Source organism: Salarias fasciatus, chromosome 15, assembly GCF_902148845.1.
Source record: "Salarias fasciatus chromosome 15, fSalaFa1.1, whole genome shotgun sequence".
In the NCBI taxonomy this organism is placed as follows: Eukaryota; Metazoa; Chordata; class Actinopteri; order Blenniiformes; family Blenniidae; genus Salarias; species Salarias fasciatus.
The window spans coordinates 24,069,967-24,082,242 of NC_043759.1; the positions used below are offsets into that span (position 1 = coordinate 24,069,967).

The 12,276-nt window shown below is 48.0% G+C and overlaps 1 protein-coding gene across 1 annotated transcript; it reads left to right on the forward strand.

Annotated features, from left to right (window-relative positions):
• The first annotated feature begins 1,439 nt into the window (after positions 1–1,439).
• On the forward strand, positions 1,440–8,749 carry fbxo16 (F-box protein 16). The gene is made up of 11 exons (XM_030110857.1): positions 1,440–1,466; positions 2,413–2,510; positions 3,205–3,240; positions 3,374–3,580; positions 3,658–3,822; positions 3,920–4,143; positions 4,240–4,305; positions 4,720–4,868; positions 5,281–5,353; positions 8,110–8,170; positions 8,744–8,749. Exons 2-11 carry the CDS (start codon positions 2,418–2,420, stop codon positions 8,747–8,749), a joined length of 1,080 nt encoding a protein of 359 aa, XP_029966717.1. The 5' UTR covers positions 1,440–1,466; positions 2,413–2,417.
• Positions 8,750–12,276: the final 3,527 nt, after the last annotated feature.

The following is a 12,276-nucleotide window of genomic DNA, read 5'->3' on the forward strand; positions in this document are numbered from 1 at the left end:
CGATGTTCACAGTGGCGCAGTGGTTAATGGTCTCTTATAAAAGTGACGTGGTCATTTTGGTTTCTGTGTAGGGTTTGCATGTTCTTCCTGTGTGGGTTTCATCAGGTTTCCTCCCACAGTCCAAAAACAGGCATGAGAGGTGACTTTAAATGGGTAAGAATGTGTGTGTGTGTGTGTGTGTGTGTGTGTGTGTGTGTGTGTGATGGACTGGAGGCCTGTCCACAGTCAATTAATATATTTAAATTGCGCACGCACGCGCGCACACACACACATAACTGAAAAAAAAAGACATGTTGTGCTTTAGTTTGAAACGGCAGGAGTCGTGTTTCCGGTTAGGTTGCGTGCAATTAACGTCACTTGTCGCGGGTCTTTCTTCACAGCAGGTTGTTCTGTCCTCGATGCGCGCGGCCACTCATCCGTGCACGAGCGCTGGTGGGGGCAGACACGTGTTTTTAGGGTCTGCAGCTGCTGCTCGGAGCCCAAACTCTGAAGTTTCAGGTCAGTCTGGATTAAAGTCATTAGTCTAAAATATGCATATAGATAGACAGAGTGGGATATTAAGTTATAAACACTGAGAAACCAGAACTTCACAAATATTAACCAAAGATGTGTAGATTGTTACTTTTCTATCCAATTAAAAAATGTTCCTAAATTGGATCATTTGTTACTGGATTATAACATCTGGTTTCCACATCATACTCCCACACACTACTGAATGATACAGTCCTAAAATAATATATAGTACTGCTTATTACAGTACTGTAATTAAATAACTATTTTTTATTGTGAAGGAATGTGGAAGACTTTCACTCTCTCAAAGCTCAGTTCCAGCACAATTAATTAATTAATTGTTTGTTATCTGTTTTGAATTAATCGAAATTATCTTGATAGATTATCTTTGAAGGTACGACATTTAATAAATGAGCTGCAATAGTCAGTCGAATTAGGAAAACAGAGCAATAATGAAGCCATTTCAAAAGACGTCTACAAGATGTTTCTATTGAAAATCGTCCAGAAAACATAGAAACAGTATGAGCGTTCACCACCAGGTGGTGTGTTGAGTCAGTCCAGGAAGCAGCTTTTAACACAGTGGATGAAAATGTTTTATTTATTTCTTATTTAATTTGCATGTAAAAGTAAAAAAAACAGGGATGAATACAGGAATATAATGCAAACAAACACAATGTGCTCAAGAATGAATGAGAGGAAAAACCCGTAGCGTATGAGAGGCTGGCGGCCTGCAGCTCCTGCAGCGTCAGCACTTTATTCTTGGCTAGTGGTGGAGAGAACTCCTCCTCTCCCCGGAGGGCGGCGAGCCGAGACGGCCCTCCATGAGAGGAGACGCCGTCGCCATGGACACCGGTAAACTCTGCAGCAGGGCAGAGGAAGGAAGAGGCAGTGGGAGTGCAGACACGGCAGAAGAGAGCGCTTTCGGAGGATTTCTGTCTGCAGCCGGAGGATTGATGGTGAGTTCCACAAGCTCTGCTGCAAACTGCATGACCTTCCTCAACATGTTTCCTCTGATCTGTCCATCAGTCTGGCCCTCTGAGGCTGTATGGAGCTCGTTTTTTATCAGAAAGTCTCTTGAATAACTCCAGACAGATCACAGAGGAGGAATCATACCACTCTCTTAAGTCATTTTGGACAAAACCTTCCAAAAAAAAGTGTAAAAATTAAACTTTATTGATTTACTTTTCTGTTTTTCTGCACAAATCTCTTTATTTTGGCTCGAAAATACAAGTTAAACCTTTCAAATTCCTGTTTGATTACTTCAGTGTTGTTCTTTATAATAAATAAGGCACACCAATGAATTATTACATGTTTATTATTATTATTATTGAGATTTTCACTATTACTTATTCTTTATTTGCATCTTTCATCACTTTTTGCACACCAGTGTGTCCTAAAAGCCTCTGTGACTGTAAATTTCTCCGTGGTGAGATAAATAATCTGTTCTATTCTATGTCCAATGGCTGTAGTAAGTTAGTTAAACTTAATGCTACACAAACATTTTCATGAAAGTGATTAATCAAGTCAATATTTTTCAAAAAGAAACAGCCCCTGCCTCATATGTTCAATTTAGAATAACTCATCCTTCATTCTTTTGTCATAAACAGTGAATAAAATACTCAGAATGAGTGAAAATCAAAGGATTGGGCAGAACTGAAGATTTAAAAGTTTGAATATTTTTTTCTTCACAAATGTACTTTTTTTGTAATCCTTATTGGCTCAAGCTTTTGGCAGATTAAACTCTCATCTGGGATTTGCAGAATTCAGAATCTTCACTTTTAGTGAGTTATAAAAAAACTGAAAGAATTGGAATATCTACGATTAAAGAAGGCGTCTAATGTTTTCAGGAGTATAGCCTTCAAATAATTCATGCAGATGCTGTGAAATCTGCGTTTCCTGCAGCCAGCATGCCGACAGCAGCTCGGACTGCAAACTGCAGCAGGACTGGGACCAAACTGAGCTGCTGGACTCCTCTGAACCATCCACAGACCAACAGCAAGGTGGCCGCAGCACACACACACACACACACACACACACACACACACACACACACACACACACACACACACACACACACACACACACACACACACACACACACACACACACACACACCTCCAGGACTGGAGCAGCACACACACCAAAACAATTACAATTTTTCAAAAGAACAAATCCTTAAAATTTGAATTCATGTATTTCCAATTTTAAATTCTCCTTCTATGTTATCCTTTATTTTTTTCACATACAGTAGATCAAAAAAAGTTCAGCTGATTTTAAAGACAAATCATGATTGTTAACATGAATAAAAAAATAATTAAATAAATAAAGACAGGAGGATTGCTCCTAAACCACCTCACTGAGCAGTGATGTCCAACCAGGGGGGCCCGACCCTCGTGGGGGGCTCTAAAGCTTCATGGGGGGGTCGTGGCTCGCTCTTCATTTTAAAGACCATAATAACATTTTTCTGTCGTTAAATTGTGTCTGAAGTTTGAAGCAGTTTGAAATGGAACAGTTCAGATGAGACGACGAGGCGTCGCTCCACCAGAGGTTTGGTTTCTGTGACTGTAAAGAATCCTGAGGAACCCAGAAAATAAAATCACCAAAGGTTGTTTCATCCTCGAAAGTTTAGTGTTTTAAAAGTTTTCTAAAAAGTCTCAGTAAAAACAGAAAGCCTTGGATGAACTCTCCCCTCAGGTGTTCGCAGAGAGACGCAGCCTCCTGGCCAAGTGGGTGAGTCCAGCTCCAGATCTGACGCAGAGGTTTTCTCTGAGTGAGCCTCACACTGCGCCCTGCTGTGTGTGTGTGTGTGTGTGTGTGTGTGTGTGTGTGTGTGTGTGTGTGTGTGTGTGTGTGTGTGTGTCAGTTTGACCGGTGGACGGACGGCCAGAGGAAGGCCGTCCTGCAGGACCTGGTCCAGAGCTGCTCGGTGGGGCAGCTCAGCTTCCTGAGCCTCAGCCTGAGCGGACGGCTCCCCCTGCAGGCCGCGGACTTCGCCTGCCTGCTGCCCAGGGCCCTCTGCCTCTACGTCTTCTCCTTCCTGGACCCCCGCAGCCTGTCCCGATGTGCTCAGGTTCAAAACCCGGGAGGCGCCGCAGAGCCGGGGTCCGAGCGCCCGCCGCAGGGGCTGATGGGAGTCTGTGTCTGCAGGTGAGCTGGCACTGGAGGAGCATGGTGGACCTGGACCAGCTGTGGATGAGGAAGTGTCTGAAGCTGGGCTGGTGCGTCCACCCCTGCCCGACTGCCTTTGAGCAAGGCGTCTGGAAGAGACGCTACATCCAGGGCGTCCAGGAGCTGAAACTGAGCCGCCTGCAGGTGGAGAAGAGGGATTGAGTTCTCCACAAGACAGAAACTACCAGAGAACATCACCACAGGTTTTAATCTCTGTTTGCAGATCATCTGCTCCCACGAGCAAGGCAGGATTCCAGCGGTCAGCAGGAGACAGGAGGCGGATGCCACGGCCTTCGGGGGCGGGGGGAGTCCAGCATCGACCCCCCAGACCGCGGGGAGACGCTCCGGATCGGGGTTAAAGACGGAGAAACAGCCACCGTGGAGAGACTCGGACAGACACCCCAAAGACACCGTCCGCTTCAACTACCTGGACAACCTGGACCCCCCCCCAGAGGACCGGACAGGGTGAGACCAGACCGGCCCCCGACCACGTCTTCCTCCGTCTCCTGGATCCAGAGAGGAGCTGAGAGCAGCTGACTGACCGGGGCTGTGTGTCTGCAGGTCCTCCAGCAGCAGGCGGCGGTCCGACGCTCAGTACAAGCTCCGCAAGGCCAAGTCGCTGGTACAGTCTGCCGCCGCCGCAGCCGCCGCCGGGGGGGGCGGGCCTGCTCTCTGGAGACCGAACAACCAGTAGCATCATGCTGGAACCGAGCAGCGTTTACACTGAAACACATGTTCATGATGAGAGGAGGGGAGGGGAGGGGGGATGAGACTGAGGATGAGGAGCGAGGGAAAGGTGAAATAGAGGACAGAGTTGCATCTAATTAAGGTCTAATGAAACACACGCACACACACACACACACACACACACGCACCTTCATTTGTCATTAATTTATGTGACTTCTGTAGATTCATTTTTTTCCACAGATTTGACTCATCCAAGGAAACTGTCCATCTTTCCTTCTTCCAGATGATGCTGAGCTCTAACAGCAGACCTCCTCCTCCTCCTCCTCCTCCTCCCCCTCCCCCCTCCTCCATCAGCTGCCCCCTCCCAGCAGAGACCTGGGAGAGCCTCCTCCGCCTGTCCCGGTGTGACGCCGGCGTCCGGCCGGGCCCGGTCAGGCCGCCGGTGCCCCGTCTGAGCGAGGAGGCGCTCCGGGCGGCACGGCGCACGCACAGGAGCGCTCCTGGTAAACCGAAGCTCCATCAACCTCCTCCACCCCCCCAATACCCCCATCCACCCCCCCCCACTACTGCCCCAAGCTGCACATGATGTAACCAGACAGCAAGAAACCCGCTCAGGGCCGATCAGAGGGGTAAAAAGAGTCTGACGCTGCAGGAAAGTGACTGTGACCTCGTTAGAAACAAAACACACACCGCTGAGCTCAGTCTCACACACACACACTGAGCTGGTTCAGCATCAATGAGGCACTCCTCATCTGGTAAACAGGAGTTTAGTGACAACATGTGGCCGAGACCATCATGAGGACAGAGAGAGAGAGAGACAGCAGCTCTGCAACGTTTTCATGAGAAAAGTTAAATAAATGAGTGTCGTTCAAATGAATCGTGAACCATTCTGAGTTTTGGTTTTAATGTCTTCAGGGACTCCACTGTTTCCCTCTCAGCCCTGGATGGAGCTGGCCTCTCACGCACGAGGGCAAAACACCGCCCCCTGGTGGACTGGAGGAGAACTGCAACACACAGCATGAGGACCAGAGCCTGAAGACCAGATCTCAAGGAACAGTGTATGATGGTGAAATTTGCCAAGAATCACAACAATTTGATTTCAAATAACTCACAATAATCCCTTTTTGAAGTAATGTAATGTGATTGATGTTTATTTTCTCTTCTCATTAATTCTGCTTGATGTTCGTTAAACTGTATTCAATACTGTGAGTAAAGAAGTGAGAAGGTTTATAAGAAATGTACCACCTTTATTATCCAACCCACAATCCCATTCACAAAGCCAGAGGATGCTTTTTCTTCTCAGTGAGTCCAAACTCCAAAATTACACAAACAGCGAGTCAATTTATAAAAAAAAGAAAATAAACAAAACAAACATTAACCTGGGACTGAGACACACAGCAACACGTCGTCGACAGAGAGTGGAGCTTCACCACGTTTTCAAAACCGCTGCTAAAAACCCCCCACAGTTTTCCTCCTCCTCCTCCTCCCCCTCACGCCCTCCTCGCTATCTCCGCTCCCTCAAGACGTCAAGCGCGCCATGTTTCACACACAACTTCTGGTCCAGACTGTCACATTAAAACGGGCCTCACGCAGTGTAGTTCAGATTAAAATACCGAATGCATAACAGTTTTATTATTTACTATTTATTTTATTCCGATAGCACTGAATACATCGTTCTATTAAACTTTTAGATGGAAAAAATAAATAATTCCAAATGAGCAAATATGGATGATGTGGAAAGGAAAGAAACCTGCAGAACCAGAGTCAGAGGAGGAGACTTTCTGCAGAGGGATGTTTCTGCTGTTCTGATTGGGGTTTGAGGATAAAAGAGAAAAGGAGAAAAGGAGATGACAGTTAGATTCTGGGCAGAGATTCAAATCAGTTTTTACTTCAGTTGCTTTTTCCTCTTGATAATTAAACCATCTAAAAATTGCAATCAGTAATACACGCGCCACGAACGTCTCCTCTACCAACAGGAGCTCCTCCAATGGGGTGGGAACTGGGTGGAGCTAGCCAGGCGGAGATGCTACATGCTAACGCTAGTTTTCCAAGATCGCCAACCCCAGCTTTAAATAAATGTGGTTTATTGTGAAGGAATGTTGAAGACTTTCAGAGCAGTGCCGCTCTCAAAGCTCTGGTCCAGCACAGAGGACTACCGGTAATCGAAATTATCTTGATAGATTGTCTTTGAAGGCACAATATTTAATAAATGAGCCGTAATAATCTGTCGAATTAGGAAAACAGTGCAGTCCTGAAGTCTTTTCAAAGACATCTTCAAGATGTTTCTCTTGAAAATCGTCCAGAAAACATGGCCGCCATGTGACGATGTTAGCCCCCACTGGGTTACAGCGCGCATGAGCCATCTAGTGTTTGCATATCTATCTATGGGGACAAGCTCTGCTGCAAACTGCATGACCTTCCTCAACATTTTCCTCTGATCTGTCCATCAGGCTGGCCCTCTGAGGCTGTATGGAGCTCGTTTTTATCAGAAAGTCTCTTGAATAACTCCAGACAGATCACAGAGGAGGAAACATACCACTCTCTTAAAGTTGTGAAAAGTTCAGCTGATTTTAAGGACGAATCATCATGATTGTTAACATGAATAAAAAAACAATTAAATAAACAAAGACAGGAGGATTGCTCCTAAACCACCTCACTGAGCAGTGATGTGTCAGTTTGACCGGTGGACGGCCGGCCAGAGGAAGGCCGTCCTGCAGGACCTGGTCCAGAGCTGGAGACAGCAGGTGGATGCCACGGCCTTCGGGAGCGGGGGGAGTCCAGCATCGACCCCCCCAGACCGCAGGGAGACGCTCCGGATTGGGTTAAAGACCCAGCGAGAGCTCCGGGATCTCTCCCGGAGTGGAAGACAACAATTTCATGGCCGCCATAACCGATGGCAGCTACTACAGCACAGCGGGTTCCTCACGGTGGAGGGAGAGGTGGTGGAGGTACGTATTTCCTCAGCTAGCAGCTTCAACCTGACACCAAAAACACAATTCTGACTCTCCTCCTCTTGTTCCTCAGATCCTGGTGCAAACCATGACGAAGCGAGGAGGGAGAGGAGCGGCCCCTCTCCACAGGATCACCCTGTGGGAGGTTACTTACAGTTTAGTTATTACTGGCTGCTTCATTGTGGAACACACACACACACACACACACACAAAAACAGAGGGATGGAGAGAAGAAAATGAGACAGATGGAGACAACCTGCACCCTGACACTGTGAGACACTGATGTCTTCTCTGTCCATGTCTCATATTTGTTCCATCCACAGGGTGGAGCAGCAGTGCCGGTGGTCCTGTGGAGGGGGGCCTCCCTCCGCCCTCTGCAGCCGGGGGCCGCCATCGTGGTCACCCACTTAAAGATGGTGGGAAATGAGTTCGGCCCCCAGCTGCATTCATCGAACCACACAAGCTTCCAGGTACTTTTCTCTTCACTGTTTGCAGGGCTTGATGACCTCCGGCACGGAGCCGCAAATCCGGCGTAGAGATATTTTGGGGTTTCTTCTTCTCTGTAACCAGTCAGTAAGTGACAGTTCTAACTACCAGTGGTTCTCAATGTTTAGGAGCTTTAGCCAATCAGAGCGAGTCGGGCTTGCCTTAAGTGTTTCACACTTTGGACAAAGCATCCGATTGGTTTCTAGCCGTGCGCTGATCACTTCACTGGCTTCTCTCGTATCGAGGCAGAGCTGAATTTACCGGCGTCCAGCCCGCCTGCTGACTGACCGGGGCTGTGTGTCTGCAGGTCCTCCAGCAGCAGGCGGCGGTCCGACGCTCAGTACAAGCTCCGCAAGGCCAAGTCGCTGGTACAGTGTGCCGCCGCCAGGGGGGCGGGGCTGCTCTCTGGAGACCGAACAACCAGTAGCATCATACTTTATTGGGAGAAGTGGAAAGTTCTCCCCGTGTCCGTGCCTCCACTCACCTCATTTGAATGTCTGGCTTTTAAGTTGCCTGGTCCCTGTCCCACGTAACTGCCACTGTTTACCGCCCCCCTAAGCTGAACTGTCATTTTTTAAATGAATTTTCCACCCTCCTCACCCACCTGTCTACCTTGTCCCCGAACGTCATCCTGCTATAGGTGACTTCAACATACATATAGACAATTCTAATCTCCCCCTCACCAAAGACTTTTTATCATGTCTGGAGAGCTTTGATTTTGCTCAATTCACTGACTTCCCGACCCACGAAAAAGGACATTTTTTGGATTTAATCTGCTGCTCTGGCCTCACTCCCTCCAACTGCACTGCCGATGAACTCCCCGTCACTGACCACTTCCTCCTCACCTTCAGTGCCACACTCTCCCTCTCCACCATCAAGCCCCCCCGTCTCATCTCTTTCCGGAATATAAATGACCTTAACCCTGACACTCTCTCCACCAGCCTTGACTCCATCTCCATCCCGGACTCCCTCTCCAACCCTGAAGAACTGGTCACGCTCTATAACAACAGCCTACAGGACATTCTCAGCTCTCTCGCCCCAGTCAAAACCAGTCAGGTCTCTTTCTCCTCCTCTGCCCCCCCTGGTTCACCCCTGAGCTCCGAGAGATGAAAGCCAGGGGTCGTCAACTCGAGCGCCTCCATAAAAAAATCTGGTCTCACAATCCATAAGGACATGTACAATAACCATCTTCCTCTTCACAAGGACTCCATAACTCAAGCCAAATCCAGCTGTTACTCAAAAACACTCTTCTCTCTGTTTAATAAAATCACGCAACCATCAAACTCCCTCCCACCCCGTCTGTATTCCACTGACTCCTGTAACTCCATAATGCAGTTTTCCAATCGCAAAATCAACAATATCCACCAGAATCTATGCCTGACCAGACCACCTCCCTCCCGACCACCCCCTCTCCTGCCCTCTCACTATTTTTCCAGTTTTCATCCCCCCACTGCTTCTGAAATTGCTGATATCATCCAAAAGTCCAAGCCCTCTACCTGCCAGCTGGACCCCCTCCCCACATCCCTGGTCAAATCCTGCCTCCCCCCCCTCCTCCCTCTCATATGCACCATCATCCATTCCTCACGCTCCTCTGGTATTGTTCCCTCTTCAGTTAAAACAGCATCTGTGACCCCCACACTAAAGAAACCCGGTTCAGATCCCAACAGCTTTAATAACCTCCGCCCCATTTCTCACTTACCTTTCATTTACAAAATTCTGGAAAAAGTAGTGGCCAGCCAGCTCCATTCTCACCTCACCCTCAATAATCTTTATGAGCCCTTTCAATCTGGATTTTGCCGCCGTCACAGCACAGAAACCACCCCCCTTAAAATCACCAATGACCTCCTCATGGCAGCTGATTCTGGTTCACTCTCCATCCTCATCCTCCTCGATCTGAGTGCGGCCTTCGACACCATCTCACACCCCGTCCTCCTCCATCGGCATCACCCACACACCCCTCAGCTGGTTCCACTCATATCTGAAAGGCCGCACTCAGCTCATTCAGCTTCAGTCATTTAAATCAGACCCCTCCCCAGTCACTACAGGTGTCCCCCAGGGCTCAGTCCTGGGACCCCTCCTCTTCGTCATCTACCTCCTCCCCCTCGGCCATACTCTTCGCAAATTTAACATTCAGTTCCACTGCTTCGCGGACGACACCCAGCTCTACCTCTCCTGCAAACCCAGTTCCACGCCCCCACCCCCCTCCCACCCCCCTCCCTCATCTCCTGCCTTTCTGACATTAAGTCTTGGTTCTCTGCAAACGTCCTCCAATTAAACAGCAATAAAACTGAAATCCTCCTTGTTGGCACTAAATCCACGCTTGCTAAAGTAGACAGTCTTTCCCTCCCCATTGACAGCTCCTCGGTCTCCCCTCCCCCTCAGGTCAAGAGTCTGGACGTCGTCCTCGACAGCACTCTTTCCTTCCAGTCCCACATTAATGGCATTACTCGGTCCGCTTACTTTCACCTCCGTCCCTCCCTCACTCCTCACGCTGCCTCCATCCTCGTCCGCAGCCTTGTAACCTCCCGTATCGACTATTGTAATGCTCTCCTCTTCGGCCTTCCACAGAAATCACTCCATAAACTTCAACTGGTCCAGAATTCTAGAACTCTCTCCCCCCGGACCTCCGCAATTTGAACTCTCTGTCCCTCTTCAAGTCCAGACTCAAAACCCATCTGTTCAGATCTGCATACTCCACTCAGCTCTGACTCACTACTCACATCTCCTCACCGTCATCTGCTGTGTTTTGCTACTCATGATTTTACTTTATTATTATTGTTCTTATTGTTGTTTTAATCTTGTAAAGTGTCCTTGAGTTCTTTGAAAGGCGCTTTGAAATAAAATGTATTATTATTATTAAAGGTGAAATAGAGGACAGCGTTGCATCTAATTAAGGTCTAATCACACACACACACACACACACACACACACACACACACACACACACACACACACACACACTTTCATGTTTTTTTTCCCACATATTTGACTCATCCAATGAAACTGTCCACCTTTTCTTCCAGATGATGCTGAGCTCTAACAGCAGAGCTCCTCCTCCTCCTCCTCCTCCTCCTCCTCCTCCTCCTCCTCCTCCACCTCCCCCCTCCTCCATCAGCTGCCCCCTCCCAGCAGAGACCTGGGAGAGCCTCCTCCGCCTGTCCCGGTGTGACGCCGGCGTCCGGCCGGGCCCGGTGAGGCTGCCGGTGCCCCGTCTGAGCGAGGAGGCGCTCAGGGCGGCACGGCGCACGCACAGGAGCGCTCCTGGTAAACCGTCAGTCCCCCCCTCCACCCCCCCCATACCCCAACTCCTGCCCCGGGCCCCACATGATGTAACCAGACAGCAAGAAACCCGCTCAGGGCCGATCAGAGGGGTAAAAAGAGTCTGACGCTGCAGGAAAGTGACTGTGACCTCGTTAGAAACAAAACACACACACGCACGCAAACACACACACTGAGCTGGTTCAGCATCAATGAGGCACTCCTCATATGGTAAACTGGAGTTTAGTGACAACATGTGGCCGAGACCATCATGAGGACGGAGAGAGAGAGAGAGAGAGAGAGAGAGAGAGAGAGAGAGAGAGAGAGAGAGAGAGAGAGAGAGAGAGAGAGAGAGAGAGACAGCAGCTCTGCAACGTTTTCATGAGAAAAGTTAAATAAATGAGTGTCATTCAAATGAATTGTGAACCATTCTGAGTTTTGGTTTCAATGTTTTCAGGGACTCCACTGTTCCCCTCTCAGCCCTGGATGGAGCTGGCCTCTCACGCACGAGGGCAAAACACCGCCCCCTGGTGGACTGGAGGAGAACTGCAACACACAGCATGAGGACCAGAGCCTGAAGACCAGATCTCAAGGAACAGTGTATGATGGTGAAATATGCCAAGAATCACAACAATTTGATTTCAAATAACTCACAATAATCCCTTTTTGAAGTAATGTGATGTTATTGATGTTTATTTTCTCTTCTACTCATTAATTCTGCTTGATGTTCGTTAAACTGTATTCAATACTGTGAGTAAAGAAGTGAGAAGGTTTATAAGAAATGTACCACCTTTATTATCCAACCCACAATCCCATTCACAAAGCCAGAGGATTCTTTTTCTTCTTATATAAACAGTGAGTCCAAACTCCAAAATTACTCAAACAACCTGTCAGTTTATGACGAAAAGTAAAAAACAAAACAAACATCAACCTGGGATTGAGACACACAGCAGCACGTCGTCGACAGAGAGCGGAGCTTCACCACATCTTCAAAACCGCTGCTAAAAAAAAACTGTTTTTACAAAGTATTATTTAAAAAACATCCTGATTTTATGGCTTTTAGATGAAATCAAATCAAGAAAAAAGAAGAAATCTTGATGTTTACAGTAGAGCTCAGTTCAGGTTTCCGGACTGTGACGGATTATTGAACACTGAGAGAATCTGAGCCAATAATGACATTTCAAATAAAGTTTAAATTAATTGATCATTTCCACCT